General features: G+C 40.5%; 2 protein-coding genes across 4 annotated transcripts in view; both read left to right on the forward strand.

The window, feature by feature from the left end:
- LOC118222925 overlaps nucleotides 1–16,262 on the forward strand; it is a 243,830-nt gene that overhangs the window by 190,737 nt on the left and 36,831 nt on the right. The gene's annotated exons all lie outside the window — the stretch shown is intronic.
- LOC118222926 (hemicentin-2-like) overlaps nucleotides 1–16,262 on the forward strand; it is a 106,710-nt gene that overhangs the window by 14,811 nt on the left and 75,637 nt on the right. For 2 of the 3 annotated variants that reach the window (XM_035408867.1, XM_035408868.1), the window contains exons 2-3: nucleotides 13,524–13,814; nucleotides 14,210–14,455. In XM_035408867.1, coding sequence (XP_035264758.1) covers nucleotides 13,524–13,814; nucleotides 14,210–14,455 — 537 coding nt within the window. Of the gene's footprint in view, nucleotides 1–9,026; nucleotides 9,091–13,523; nucleotides 13,815–14,209; nucleotides 14,456–16,262 lie in introns of those variants that run through there. The other variant, XM_035408866.1, reaches the window with a different exon arrangement.

The raw sequence follows: 16,262 nt of genomic DNA on the forward strand, positions 1-16,262 counted from the left end.
GCGTGCGTGTGTGCGCGCGTATGGGTGCGTGTGGGTGTGTGTGCGCGTGTGGGTGCGTATGTGTGTGTTAGTGTTTATAGTTCTTGGATGAGGTACAGTGGGTGGCTTGGGTGTTCAAGTGAAGCACTATTTTTGGAGGTCTGAATATTTTGGAGCATGCCCATCATAAGAAATAGCATATTTTATTTTTCTCACTTCAAAGTACAGCGACCTCATTTTCTTTATTAATGCATATTTTTCACACAGAATGGTTTCAGATCTTAAGACAAAATATAGTATTAGACAAAGGGAACTTGAGTAAACACAAAACACATTTTAATTATTATTTAATTTATTTAATGAAAAAGTAACCAAACACGCATATCATCCATGTGAAAAAGTAATTGCCACTTTAAACTTAATAACTGGTTGCATCACAATTAGCAGCAATAACTGCAACCAAACACTTCCTATAATTTGATATCAGTCTTTCAAATTTCTGTGGAGGAATTTTTTCTCACTCTTCCTTGCAGAACTGCTTTAACTGAGGACAAATTGTTAGGTTTTTGAGCATGAACTGCTCGTTTTAGGTCCTGCCACAGAATCTCTATTTGGTTCAAGTCAAAACTTTGACAAGGCAACTCCAAAAATGTAAATTTTCAGCCATGCAGATGTGGACTTGCTTTTATGTTGTGTATCATTGTTTTGCTCCATAACCCAATTATGCTTCAGCTCACAAACAGATGACGGGTCATTCTCCTTAAGTATTTTCTGGTATAGAGTAAAATTCATGTTTCTTAAATAATGGCAAGTCGTCCAGGTCCCAAGGCAGCAAATTATCCAAGCGCCATCACACTACCACCATCATGTTTGGCTGTTGGTACGATGATCTGACTGTGAAATGCTGTATTTACTTTAGGCCACACATAATGGGATCCTTGTCATCCAAAAGGTTCCACCTTTGACTGATCTGCCCATAAAACATTATCCTAAAAGGATTATCCAGGTGCATTTTTGGCAAATGTAAGACCAACAATGATGTTTCACTTGGATAGCAGTGGCTTCTACCTTGCTCCTCTCCCATGAATCCCATTTTTGCCCAGTCTCTTTCTTATTGTGAAGTCATGAACACTGACCTTAGCTGAGGCTAGACAGGCCTGTAGTTTTTTGGATGTTCTACTGGGATCTTTTGGGACTTCCTTAATGAGTTGTCACTGCACCCTTGGAGAAATTTTGGCCAGCTGGTCACTCCTGGGAAGATTCACCAGTGTTCCAAGTGTTCTCCATTTGGAGATATGGCTCTCCTTGTATTTAGGCGAAGTCCCAGAGTCTTAGCAATGGCTTTGTAACCCTTTTCAGACTGATATTTCAAAAACTTTTTGGCTGGAGTGTACCGCAAAAGCGGGACCAGCCCTACAAACGCGAATGTCTGTGACTGACTGAGTGACTGAGTGATGAAGTTACACCATTGGTCTGCCGAACCACGTGTGTTAGGTCCAGCCATATACTACTCTTGTTTCTCATCTCTTTGGAATTTCCTTTGATTGTGGCATAGTGTGCTTATAGAAACTTTGTGGTGACCACTCTGATAGTAAGGTTCAATGTGAGTTTAGATTCAACACGGGTGGCTGCAATCAAGCCTGGCTGTGTTCAATCAGCTGAATCTGATTCTCAATTAAATTTGGTTAATTGGTTGATTGAATAACTAAGGGAGCAATTCCTTTCTCACATGGGTGATATGGGTGTTTGAAACTGTTTTCATTAAATGAAATCATTTTTAAAAATAATGTTTTGTTTTTACTCAGCTTCCATTTGTCTAAAATTACGTTTTGTCTAAAGATCTGAAACCATGCAGTTTGACAAATATTAATGATAGAAAAAGCGCTTTACAAATAAAATTGATTTTATTTTGATTCAAGGTGTATCGAATACCCTGTGATCTTCATTGTAACATATAATATGCCCTACAATCGAGGCGGCGGTGGTTCTTACAGGAAACGCACTAACACTGCGAAGGGCAGGAGTCCAGGCTGTCATTAACAACAGATTTAAAGATATCGAAGATCACATTCTAAAGACATGTACACATATGGCTTCACCCTGACTGCATAACGGAACCTGTAGAACCCTATACAAGCCAGCACTGCATAGCGGAACCTGTAGAACCCTATACAAGCCAGCACTGCATAGCGGAACCTGTAGAACCCTATACAAGCCAAACTAGCAGCTTTAACAAGTTGAGAAGAGTCTCCTGAATGTAGAGATGAAGAGAAATCCAACTGCAAGATTTAAAAAAAGAGCCTTCCCAGTGCATGTGGTCATTGCAAATCTGCACTTGCAAGTTTCTATTTGGACTTCCCTAAAATACACATAATGAAATCAATTATGTTTCAATGGGATCACAGGCTTTGCAGCAGTCAATCTCACAAATAAAATGTCCTCTTTTCTTTATTGGGAATAATATTAGGGTCATCCCCATGCATCAATAATATAGAACATGTAAAAACCCGCATGCCTAAAATATGAGAGCCTGCTAGCGTTCAGTTTCTTATGGAGATAGAAAGTGGCGAGCAATACAAAATGGAATCAGCCGTTGATTTGATCAATCCCACTTAAAGAACATTAAATTACAAATGTATTTATGAACGCAAGAATGTCCTACGTTTATAATCAGGCATAGCAGATAAAAGTATTTAATGAGTAGTTGTGACTCACTGGAACAATTTCCACCACACTGGTAATCAGTAAGCAATACCAAGACTCCTCAGACACGTCACACCGTTCTGCGGAAATGAAGGGTGTTGGGGATATTTGTGTTTGCAGCAAATCTTCCTTTTAAATTTATTTTGTTTTGCCACTGGGGTGCGCTGTGGGGCATTCCCCAGGGCTAAAGGTAGGCAGGTGGGGTGTTTTTGGAATGCACTGAGGAAGGACACATGAGCTGTGTCCAAAGCTGTGTCCTTACTTACCTCCTATAGAGTATACAAGTTGAGTACCATACTTTTTAGGAGGTTCCACAGAGAGGAAGAGGCAGAGCCATCCTTGGGTCCCATAAATCAGAGAAGAGGCGGAGCCATCTTTGGGTCTCATAAATCAGAGAGGAAGAGGCGGAGCCATCTTTGGGTCCCATAAATCAGAGGGGAAGAGGCGGAGCCATCTTTGGGTCCCATAAATCAGAGAGGAAGAGGCGGAGCCATCTTTGGGTCCCATAAATCAGAGAGGAAGAGGCGGAGCCATCTTTGGGTCCCATAAATCAGAGAGGAAGAGGCAGAGCCATCTTTGGGTCCCATAAATTTTTATTTTTTATTTATTTATTTATTTAGTTTATTTAAACAGGGACAGTGTACAAAGAACATTAACCTTATATAAAACAAGGAAAGATGTAATGTACCGGGTTATAGCAATTTGCTAATTTCCACCCGTAGTCCCTGGGCAGGTAAGTAAGGTAAGTAAAATAGAAAGTACATTAAACAGTAAAATAGAAAGGACATTAAAAAACAAAGTACAAAATACAAAAATAGTAAAAACATACAAAACACAGTCATCCCCACATCCCAACCCTAAAACAAAGCGCCACCCCCCCCCCCGTCCACAATACTAATTTACTAATGTCTAAGTGTAAGGATCCAATGTTTTGTTAGACGGGAGAAAGTGTGAAAATCTGTGGATGTTATTAGTTCTGTTGGAAGATTATTCCATTGTTTTATGGCCATAAAAGTGAAGGATGATTTTCCAAAGGAGGTCTTGCGTTGTGGAATTCTGCACTCCCCCCGAGTGGTTGATCTAGTGGCTTGTGTTGTTTTTTCTGAGCTGAGTGTGACAAAGTTCCTCAAGGGAGGAGGAGCAGCGTTATGAATAATCTTAAAAATTAGACAAACACTTGAGTACATGATAAAATTTTCCAAATTTAACATATTATATTTAGTGAGTACATGACAGTGGTGATATTGACGTGTTTTTTTATCATGAATTTTAAGGGCACTTTTATATAATGATTCGAGTGGTCTTAAGGCTGTTTTATTTGCCTGGGACCAACTTGACATACAGTACGAAAAGTGTGATAGAATCATTGCATTTAAATAGGTCTTTGATGCCTCAACCGTGAGGGAGTTTCTTATGTGTCTAAAATTCGCAAGGTTAAATTTCAGTGTGTTACCCATCTTCTTAATATGCTTTTTGAAGTCAAGAGTTGGATCAAGCATGACGCCCAGGTATTTAAATTCGTCCACGTTTTTAATTTTTTGTCCATTTACGTAGATGTCAGGACACTCTCTAAGTTTGTACCTATTGGTAAAATACATACTTACAGTCTTTCCAACATTTAAAGTAAGACAGGAGTCATTTAGCCATTTAGAAACATTTTCCATTTCCTTTGATAATTTTGTGGCGACTTCTATTGCGTTTTTCCCATGGGTGTATAACACGGTGTCATCTGCATACATCAAGATTTCAACATCATCGCATACAGATGGGAGATCATTGATGTATATACTGAAAAGCAGTGGTCCTAGAATTGAGCCTTGTGGCACTCCCATGGTGCAGGCTTTTAGGGGTGATAAGGTATTGTTAATCCGCACACACTGTTGTCGGCCATTTAGGTATGATTTTATCCAGTTTTGTGTAGTTATGGAAAGGTCATAATTAGCCTGCTTGTTGAGTAGTGTTTGATGATTAACCATGTCAAAAGCCTTACGCAGGTCGAGGAAGACTGCTCCCACCACCCCACCTTTATCTAGGTTTGCTTTAAGGACTTCAAGGAAGTAGCAGCATGCCGTTTCAGTTGAATGTTTTTTTCTGAATCCAAATTGCATAGGGTGTAAAAGGGCCTTGGAATCAAGGTGTGCAATCAGTTGTTCTGCTACTACCTTTTCAGTCACCTTGGAGATGGCGGGGAGTATGCTGATAGGTCTATAATTACTTTCCTCCTGTTTATCTCCAGATTTGTAAACAGGGGTTATTATAGCCAGTTTCAAGGCACTAGGAAAAGTGCTCTCATTAATTGATTTGTTTATTATTTGAGTTATAGGAGTGGTTACATTTTCTTTATATTTTTTTATAAATGCAGTATCAAGACCATAAATGTCCTTTGCTTTGCTGTTTGGTAGAGTTGAGAGGATTTTGTTTACCTTTGTTTCATTTGTAGGTGTCAAAATTAATGCAGGTCTGTGATAAACAGAAGCTTGAGAAAGGTGCGTTTGTGTAAAAATCTGACCCAATTCCAGGACAGAATTTTAAATCGTTAAAATTTGTTGCAACAGCTAAGCTATCATTTTGAAGAGTACCATTTATTTTGAGCTGTATGCTACCACATTTAGATTTTTCCTTTCCAGTTAGTTTATCAATGCTTCTCCACAATTTTTTACTATTCCCTTTTGCTTCTTTAATGACTTCCAGAAAAAATTTTGCTTTAGCCTTTCTAAGTTGCATCGTGACTTTATTTCTCAGTTTTTTATAAATTAAACGATTAGTATTCAGTCCTGATTTTAGGGATTTTTTCAGGGAAGCATCTCTTTTTTTCATTAGATCCCATAGGTTACAATTAAACCAAGGCAAACTCCGTTTTACATTAGACTTCCGGGTCATTGTTTTGGTATATTTTAATAGAATCTGTTTGAAAGCTGACATTAAATCGTCACACGCCTGCTCACACTGTTTATCTGCAATAGTGTCATTCCATTTAGTTTGCTTTATTTCGTTCTCAAAGAGCTCTAGATCTTTTTTTGGAATGAAAGAGATATTGGAATTCTTTTTAATTTCATTTTGATTCCTGTATCGTGACTTTGTCAACTTTCTAGCTGCTAATGTAAGTTGACAATCAGAGAGGAAGAGGCGGAGCCATCTTTGGGTCCCATAAATCAGAGAGGAAGAGGCGGAGCCATCTTTGGGTCCCATGAATCAGAGAGAAAGAGGCGGAGCCATCTTTGGGTCCCATAAATCAGAGAGGAAGAGGCGGAGCCATCTTTGGGTCCCATAAATCAGAGAGAAAGAGGCGGAGCCATCTTTGGGTCTCATAAATCAGAGGGGAAGTTGTGTAAGTCGCTCTGGATAAGAGCGTCTGCTAAATGCCTGTAATGTAATGTAATGTAATGGAAGAGGCGTGGCCTTTTCACTACAGGAATGGGCCGTCTTACGACACTTTTGCGGTACCTCTGGAATAGAATGCAGGATATTTTTCACATGCTGACCATCGTGTACTAAGAATACACACTAAGGAGACGACAGTGCGCTTTCTGAGCATGCGGTAGCTAGGAGGATGCTTTGGCCCAAGAGAGAGGCGATGGCGCAATAACTGGAAACTTTTTTGTATCATTTTGAAATGGAAATAAACCGACTTTTTTTTGTATGTGTTAAACTCGAATTATGGAACTGACAAGTATCCACAGCAAAAAGCTTCATGAATCCAGCTCTGTTAATTGCTGAGGAAGTCAAAGTTTCTTTTAGAAAATCTGGCTGCTACGTGCCAGTTTGCCCAACACTCCCATCTGCTGGTGACATACTGTAATGAAACCCGAATGTGGCTTTAGCCAACAGCAGTCAGACCAAACATCAGTGCTGTGGCTGATAGATACTGCCCAGTGCACCACAGTGTGTGTGTGCATGCTTGTGTGTGTGTGTGTGCGTGTGTGTCTACATGTGTATGCATGTGTGTGTGTGTGCGTGTGAGTGTGTGTGCAGGTGTATGCGTGTGTGTGTGCATGCATGTGTGTGTGTGTGCGTGGGTGTGTCTGCATATGTATGCGTGTGTGCATGTGAGTGTGTGTGCAGGTGTATGCGTGTGTGTGTGTGCATGCATGTGTGTGTGTGTGCGTGGGTGTGTCTGCATATGTATGCGTGTGTGAGTGTGTGTGCAGGTGTATGCGTGTGTGTGTGTGCGCGTGGGTGTGTGCGTGCGCATGTGAAGAATTGAACTTTAACTGAACTACAATATAAAGAAATGATTAACTCTCATCTTCATAACCAGTCCTGACCTCATTTAACTTCGTGTTTTCTTGAATTCAGTTTCTGTTATTGTTTCTGTCAATGTATAAGACAAAATTTTATTATGTCTTACGATGTTATTCCAAATTTTTGAGTGCTTGATTTTTTTTTTTTGTAATAGTGTGTGTACATGGTAGTATATTTCTCGCCATACCAGTTTGTTTGTCAAGCATTTTAAAAAGTCCATGATCGCCCCCATTCCTTGTCGGCATGCCAGTAGCCAGGGCCAGATCTATGGCGGGGCAAGGGGGGGGGGGGGGGGGGGGGGGTGATAGCACCCCAACTTTTTCCTCTGCCCCCCCCCCCCCACCACCAAAACTTTGCAGATAACGAGCCATATATGAGCCCTTGCATTCGCGAAGCTCGGCAAATATCAGAGAAATCACGCAACTTCCGTCATGCATCACTTTTATATGTTCAATAAGCAATTCAATAACCATTTGATTAGTGTTTGGTTTTTGATATTACCTGTCTGTTATATTGTAGTTTTAATTGGGCCACCACCAACAACAACTGTTAAAAATTAATTAATTATCTAGACTATACTGCCCTACAAAGCCTTCTGCAGTAACTACGCAACGGGTAAAACTGGGGAAAATGGCTTTAAAGTGTTTTAACTGGCCAGCCAAATGGGTTATAGGTATATAAGTGATATTGCACTAATTGCACATGTATTCATGAGGTAATTTTTATGCCCAAAAACCATGACGGCTGGCCAGTTAAAACACTTCAAAGCCATTTTCCCCAGTTTTACCCGTTGCGTAGTTACTGCAGAAGGCTTTGTAGGGCAGTATAGTCTAGATAATTAATTTATTTATTTATTTTTAACAGTTGTTGTTGGTGGCCCAATTAAAACTTGCTCAGCAGTAAACCCGGATCATAAAATTTCCGATAAGGATAACCGTAATCCACACACGTATCTGAAAGGGACAGTTCACATTTTTACACCCAGGTCGGCTGAACAACTCACCACAAATTATGTGATAAATTGGGGGCTCAAGCCCTCTGACCTGGTGAATGCACAGCTCCCTCGTTAGCACTGTTACCCAAATAATATCTAATGGGGGCTCAGAATCACCAATTGACAGGTATTAAACAAAGACACCATTATAAAAGCAAACGTAAGCACTTTTTCATATGTTCATTTGCTTGCATGAATTCGTATCTTGTAATCTAACGTGCCAGTATAGCCCAATAAAACTATTTTAGTTAGTTTTGGATCACCTTTGGACTTTTAGTGTGAAATTCAGACTCTGAAATGTCCTGCGTTCCAATGACGCAGCGTCCCATGTGCTGGCGAGAACACTGGCCTCATGGATTGGCCATGTTCACTGCACAGTGACCCCTGCAGCGTTTGAGATTTCGAGGAGAGCAAAAGTGTTAAGGCGGTTACTGGTGGATTTTACTGTAAGGTGATTTTTGGCAAGCTGGGATGGTTAAACGTTATGCGGGTTACGGCTGTAGCAATACGTGCTACCTAGCTGGCTGGCAGGCGAACTCCTAGCCCAGCGATGAGTTGGAGAAGTCTGTAAATGAATAAAATATGCATTTATCCAGTTCTTCTTTATTCTCTATATCAATACCGGCCAAGACATTCTGATTACAAGGGCAGCACGGTGGTGCAGTGGACAGCACTGTCACACTGTCGCCTCACAGCAAGAAGGTCGTGGGTTTGACTCCCGGCCTGGGCCTTTCTGTGTGGAGTTGGCATGTTCTCCCCGTGATCGCGTTAACGCAGAATCCTACGCGATCTCTGAGTCTGATATTAACTTCCATACAGACATGGGCATGCGCATAAATTAAACGGAAAATATCGAGTCAACCTTGAGATGAAATATCACTATGCGACGCATGCCTGTAAACTGTATCGCACACACGGTGTCTTGAATAAAAAGATGCTCGGCAAAAATCACTGTCTGTCCCCCAAATCACAGCAGTCTAGATCCAAGCAGCTAATAACTGTTTTGGGAATTGGGGTCTGCCGCATGCATACATAGTTTCACTTTCACATCAGGTACTTCACCTTAGATGTGTATTAAAGTCCGAAGCCCAGTAGGCTATGAAAGCGCGCAATGGCAGACAAGCACCACAGAGTCACGGCGTTATTCTTCATATTCGCCAACTTCAAATTTGGTAAGAACTGTGACTCACCTCAGTAATTATTTGTTGTATGATTTACTTTTTCACATGTTGCTTGTTTAACTATCTTGTTAATATGCCAAATAAACCAATGGTAGTCAGAACTAATATAACCGTAGCCTACAGGCTATAAACTACGAGCTGAAATTCACTGAACTCCGCTCTGTGCCACTGCACTGCACTTTTACAGTTAAATCCTGTAAGATTTCTGCCTGAGGAAGAGCCTCTGACCGCCGGCGGTGTTGACTGCATGGAACGAGCCTACCTGTTTTGCATTTGACGGTTTCACCGAGTTTCTGACATTACTGTGGGATTTTCTACCTAAGAATTATATTCTAGTGTACTCAACGAGTGGGCACATCTTCAGAGAAACTTAAGACAGAAGTCTTATACTGAATATAGTACGACATTTTCGTCAAAATGTAATATGGGATAAGTGCTCTATCGGGTTACAGAGACTGCTGTGTCGGTTAATGGCTTTGTCATGATGTCAATATAGATAAGCGCACGGAGACAAATATATGAGTGAAAGCGAATGACTTAAATGAGACTTTATATTTCACCTAAACGTAATATATTTTACGTTTAGAATGTAAATGTAGACAGGAGGGATGAGCTGAGGCACAATTTGTGTTTGTAGGCTAATAGATTCTGTTCAAATAGGCTTATAAAACTATGTGTTTCTTATCCGAGTAATCTGTACTCGCATATTCTCGGTCAATTATTCTAGTAAACGGGAACAGACGGGTGTCAGTGTGCCCCAACCCCCCTGCATTGAATCATTTATTTTGGGGACTGAATTAATAGCCTACTCTCCGGTAATTAGAATATTAGAATAACTACTAAGAGTAAAAACCAGGAACACAGCTGCTACACACAGACTCAAACTTGCAGAGTTTGTCATCCAAAATGCTCAATGACAATAGCGTCGGTGTCAAAAGTTACACTTTTGCTGTATTATTCACAAAGGTATATTCACATTACGAGGCCCGTAAGCGGTTGGTCGTAAATATTTTCAGTGGTTTCTACACCAAGTAAAATTACTGATGGTGGTTTTGAAATATATTAAACGTGTTAGTAGCTATTGTATGTGTTGTAGGACTTCTAAGGTTGTTACATGAAGCAATACAGTCACAGGAAGTGTGCTGTTTGCAAATATTAAACGGACACAATAGATTTTATACGCAAGACGACTTTTACAGAATTGAATCGTTTCTGTAGCACAACATTAAAAATACAGAATAGCAGATGATACACAGGAGAAAACTCGGGGACAAGTTCCTGGAACAAATGTAGGAAATACGGGCAGCACTGCATTGGAGGAGGGCTTGTTTGGACGCGCAGTATCGTGTAGATTATAAAGATAACAGAGCAACCTATGAACTGTCTACAGCATATAAATACTTCTGGGTGTGTCGCCTTTCTATTTTGCCCAGCATTTATCCTCTTGTAAAATCAACAAATATCACCTGTTTCCCAGTGAAAAATACGTATCTTATCCATAAAATGCCGGGTGTTACAAATGAGTTTGTCAAAATGTTGTATGTTCTGGGTGTCCAGGACTAGTGCCGACCAAGGAATTTAACGGATAACAAGCTTTAGGCTTCTCCAAATTTAGGCTTTTCGGTTCTTTCTCTATAAGTGCATACCGGCGAATCTCAGATTAGGTCGTTATCAGATTCTGTTGAGCGATCATATTTTTTTGATGTCGTAAAACAAAGAACATGAATTTACATGAATATACCTGAAATAATATCTGCTGTAGTAAAATCTACGCAAACTTTGGTCTGTTTATTCTTAATAAGTGAAAGATTCCCATATAAAGGGTATTAAGTGGGTAAAAGTATTTATAAAAGACGTTCTGTCCTTCACTGCACACACTCAAAAATAAATAAATAAATAAATAAAATAAATTTAAATTAAAGCCGCAAGCGGCGTTGGGAGGGGTCCAAGCATTGGCACTATTGCGCCCCCTATGGAGCGATTTTAAAATGGTTTTGTCCTCATGATCATATACCTTCACCCAACATATCTACTGAATATCATGATGATTGTACAAAATATTGATGACTTATTGCCAATTTTGTGCTAAGAGATGCTGTCGGATTGGTTGCGTCGCCATGGATATGTCCTGGCCGCTTGCTGTAAAGGTCTTTACTATGTTGTAACACTTAGATGGCCCGGCGTGTATGTAGAGCTGCAGCGCTTCCGCGCCGCAATTAAAAAAGGCGTCACACTAGTGTTGTCGGGATACCAAAATTTTGACTTTGATACCGATATCAGGTTGCAGAACAGTCTCCATAAGGACTGGTTATTTTGCGACCATAGAGCAATGTTGTCACAACGTCACCTGTTGGTAATGCTGTCATTACGTAGTGCATTTGTAGGGTTAGTATCACGATACTTGATACTGAAACGATACTGGTTCAATACTCGGTACCTAACGATACTGAAATTACCTTAATAGATCAGAAATGTAATGTCCACAAGGGTTGACCTCATTTTCAAATTCACATTTTATTAAAAACCTGGTTTATTAACAACCTTGAAGTTGAAGCCTGTTCAACATATTAATAAGCATAGGCCTATAGTGTTACAACACTAAACAATAGAAAAATATATTAAATAATATAACAATTGTAAAGTAAATTATCTCTAAACAGGTCTTTCACTTTAAAATAGATCTAAAAACAGCATATTTCTATAACAATACAGCATCTTCCTATAATAAAATATTTACAAATTAGAACACCTATTGCTACTGAAGTGAACACTAAGTCAGACACATGCCTATTCCAATCCATTGCTCAGCTTAGCAGAGATTGCACATTTCAGAGCACCTCAGAGACAGATAGAATAACAATACATATTTCAAATAATAAATACAACATTGAAAAAAACGAAACAAAAACGAAATATCAACTCGCCATCCCTGCTACCTGCGTGCTGCCCGCAGAGTACCGTATTATTAATTTCGACATTGGCAAACTACAGCATAAATTGCGTCTTTTGTTTATATTCAATATTAGTAACTGCAGCGAGAAACTGCAGCTGCAGACACAAGAAAGTTTGTTATATTATGGTAGCAATGGGACGAACCGAAATATTTACATAGCAATGATGAAATTTTATGTGTTCAGTAGATAGAGACAGAGACAGTAAATCAAGTCCTATCCACTTCTGTTTTGCTCAAGAAAACTGTCAGATAGGTCTATCAGCAAACATATGGCTTAGCTATGCCCAGAAGTCCTCAGTAATAATAGTATTTTCCAAGAGATCATGAAAAATCGTCGACAACCTTTCGTTAGGTGCAGCGTCTTTTAGCTACTGCTACCCCAGAGTGAATGTGCAAGTGAATGCGATAAGAAAATTTCAGTTACGCTGACCGATAAAACGCTATTCCAAAAGAAAAATCCGACATGTTATACATCGTCAGAAGGCTTATACTCCTACCTACTGAATGAATGAATTGTCAATCAAGCCAGGCTGTACTTTACTACCGGAAAAAACAAGTGTGGTATTACGCACAGCTATTTTTGAAGGTACCCAGGCAACACAGATGAGCATATATTTCAAAAAGGGATTGTCCATGACAATGTATGACCACTCTGTCTGAAAAGGGACATCTCTACGTGTTAAACCAACGGTAAGGTTGTATTTCAATATATAGTCCCAGATATTGACTGTAGAATTACATGGTATCATTTTTTTAAAACGTCGTCTCGATTATTTAGTTACTCAGTAAGCAGCGTTTTCACTGCCCTGTTGGCTTATTTTAGGGCTATTGTCGGGTTTATCTTGTTGCTATGATGGAATACGAAAGAATATTTTTATGAATGCCCAGATAGATAATATTGTCCATTATGAAGTTCAGACCCTCCCCTCACTGATAAAAACTAGACCCGACGGTGTCCGATTACGTGCGTCGCCATTGATGTCTTATAGCCGCTTTTCGTAAAGAAGTTTACTAGATGTCGTAACACTTTAGATGTGGAGCTACAGCTCTTCCGCACCCCAACTAATAAAAAAGTCCAAATGGCGGGCAAACAATATGGCGGACATAGGTGGTCCCAATAGCAAAGTTGTAGAGCACATTCAGATGCATTGGTCGATTAAGTTTTGTGTTGATCTGACTTACGGTGTGGGAGTTATAGCCTTTTACGCATGACCCTTTGTTATAGCGCCACCATCTGGCCGACATAGGTGATTAGTAGTTCCTCAGTAGTGGGGGGCCATAGGAACCCACCTACCAAATTTGGCTGCTCTACGACTTATGGTTGCTGAGCCTCAGACACTTTTAACAGAGAAAAATAAGAATAATAATAATACTAATCCTAACAGATACAATAGGGTTCCACCAGCTTCGCTGCTTGGACTCCAAAAAAAACAGTTAATCATCCATATCAATGCCTCTGGCTTTCTTGCAGGTGATGCCACATCTGACATCATTGTCCAGTCTAATGGGAACTTCACACTACAGCCTAATGTTCAGGGTCCCCCAGAGGACATTTTGTGGAGGTGGAATAAAAACAAGGTGGTTGAATTTGACCAGAAGGAGATGGTTGAGTACGGACAGTTTAAAGGACGGACGACCCTGGACCTCACAACGGGAGCCCTGACCCTCACACATCTCACAGAGGCTGACAGTGGGGAGTATGTTGGTGAGCTGCAGATCAAGGGAAATCTGGTGGAATATCGTCAGATGGTGAAAGTGTTTGGTGAGTTTGCTTTTACTGAATGACCAAATCCCAGTTAATTATGGGCTTTCATCAAAAAAAATTAGCTGTAGGATATAAAAAATATATACATTGTCTACTGAAATACACTTTCAACCATTTTGTGGGGCAATAAAAAATGTTTTTGTCTGTCCAAGCAAATTGAAATAATGAAAAAATGCCGTGCTTCACAAGTCGGTCTGTAACCGCATGGTTATGAGTGTGAATATCGCTAAATGGCACAAAAGTTATACCTGTAGTTTCACAGAGTTCTCAACCATAAGTGATTCAGTGAAAAAAAGCTTTATATCACTCGATCATGTGGGTCAGGTGTGTTAATCCATGAAAGACAATGCTAAAGTTAGCTGTGAGGTCACAAGCCTTTGTTCTCCATGTAGATGCTGTAGGTAAATCAGCAGTCACCTGCCAAGTGAACGGCCCCTCAGTAACCCTGCTGTGCTCTGGGGGCGACAGACCAAGCACTCAGTACAGGTGGGAGGGGCCTGCCATAGAGCCCCAGCCAGGGTCCCAGCTGAAGATAGAGGCAGCAGAGAGCTCTGATGCAGTCTACACCTGTGTGCTGCACAACCCTGTGGGTGAGAGCAGAACAGACTTTCCTGTAAAGAGCTGCTTCCCTGCTCCAGGTAAGGCCCACTCAGCTGATGTAGGGACTGAGCGCAGGCCTGCCATCCTGGCTGCCACAGTCTGCTTTTTACTACTACTACACGCTTTGGCCAACACCCAGACACACACACACATGCATACACACACACACGCACACACACACACTCGCAGAGACATAACAGGCATTACGGTTGGAAAAACTTTTTTCTGACTTTCCAGACCAGAGAGAGACTTTCTTCAATTTAAATCACTCATTTCTACTACAAACACATATACCACATATTCTAGCACATACAACTGATTTTTTTGTTGTAACAGATGTATAGCACTTAACTTTGATTTTGACTTGACTGATGTGATGTAAAAACTGCTGTGTTGGCAAAAGTGAGGATTAAGTGAAATATGTTTCATTTTCTGAATCCAGCAGTTTTAACAGTTAACACCCTCGATTTACATCCTGAATACCGAACCGAGCCAAACACAAGTGCATCAACAGTTAAAACCCCTCACTTATCCTACATGTAAAATACATTCGGTAAATTGAACTACTTCTTATTATCAAAGATGAGGCGGCACGGTGGTGTAGTGTGTAGCACTGTCGCCTCACAGCAATAAGGTTATGGGTTCGAATCTTGGCTTGGGGCCTTTCTGTGTGAAGTTTGCATGTTCTCCCCATGTCCATGTGGGTTTCCTCCCACAGTCCAAAGACCTGCAGGTAGGCTAATTGGAGACTCTAAATTGGCCATAGGAATGGGTGTGTGAGTGAATGGTGTGTGTCCAGGGTGTATTCCTGCCTCTTGCCCAATGCATGCTGGGATTGGCTCCAGCACCCCCCACAACCCAGCTCAGGATTAGCGGCTATAGATAGTGGATGGATGGATTATCAAAGTATCAATAATTAATTAAATTTCCAAATTCATTGATAGGCAGAGCAATCTGTTGGATCAACCTTTATCAAATGGACAACTCAGAACCAGATTAAAATTAAGAAATTCATTAAGTTACAACAAAGATTCACATATGATAAAGACGAGGTTCTGCTACCTTAAAGAAAGGAAAACACAATGTTACCGACATGGACAAGTTACAGTCACAAAGGAAATGAGTGAAAAAACCAAACCACGGCCAGTTCTCCCAAACATGCCCCAGGAAACCAAGATTGCAGTCCAAAAACCAAAACGCAGCCGAATATTCCAAAAGCCAGAGATTTAAATGTAAGGATGCCAGGTGAGCTGTAAGACAGAAACGTCAGATCCTGTGCACACCAAACTCCACACAACACCAGCCCTCGATGGAAAGCTCAGATTCCTTGGATGGCAACCACAGATCTCCCCCCAAAATGTCCACTGCAAAAGACGTTACTGGCTGATGTTAAGCCCCCCAGAACCACTTTCTTCCTCCTAACTCTGACTAACTACAGTAACTAAAGAAAAATACACAGTTTTATGTTGTCCCACGAGGCAGGGTGAACAGCTGAGAGAAAGGGGGTGCACATGGCTGCACTAATTGGGTGAGGTGTGAAGTGTGGGGGTGTGGGAGCAGGGACTGTCTTATCTGAAAACTAGGCATTAAACTATGTATTAGCATGATCTTATGTTTTGGACGATGGGCTAAGCACTGTGATATTATTATCAGAAGATTCATTATCTTACTATCTTTATAAAGAGACCAAACAGGAATATTTTAGGAAGTAATCCAGCTCAGCTATCAAGTAAGGAAACATGGAGGTTTACCTCTGCCTCCAACAACAGAATAAAGATAAAGGATTGTTTAATCTTATCAGTTGCAATCTCCACCTTCAGGCAAGATAATTTCCATGTAACAAGA

Source organism: Anguilla anguilla, chromosome 3 (genome assembly GCF_013347855.1).
Source record: "Anguilla anguilla isolate fAngAng1 chromosome 3, fAngAng1.pri, whole genome shotgun sequence".
NCBI classification, from domain to species: domain Eukaryota; kingdom Metazoa; phylum Chordata; class Actinopteri; order Anguilliformes; family Anguillidae; genus Anguilla; species Anguilla anguilla.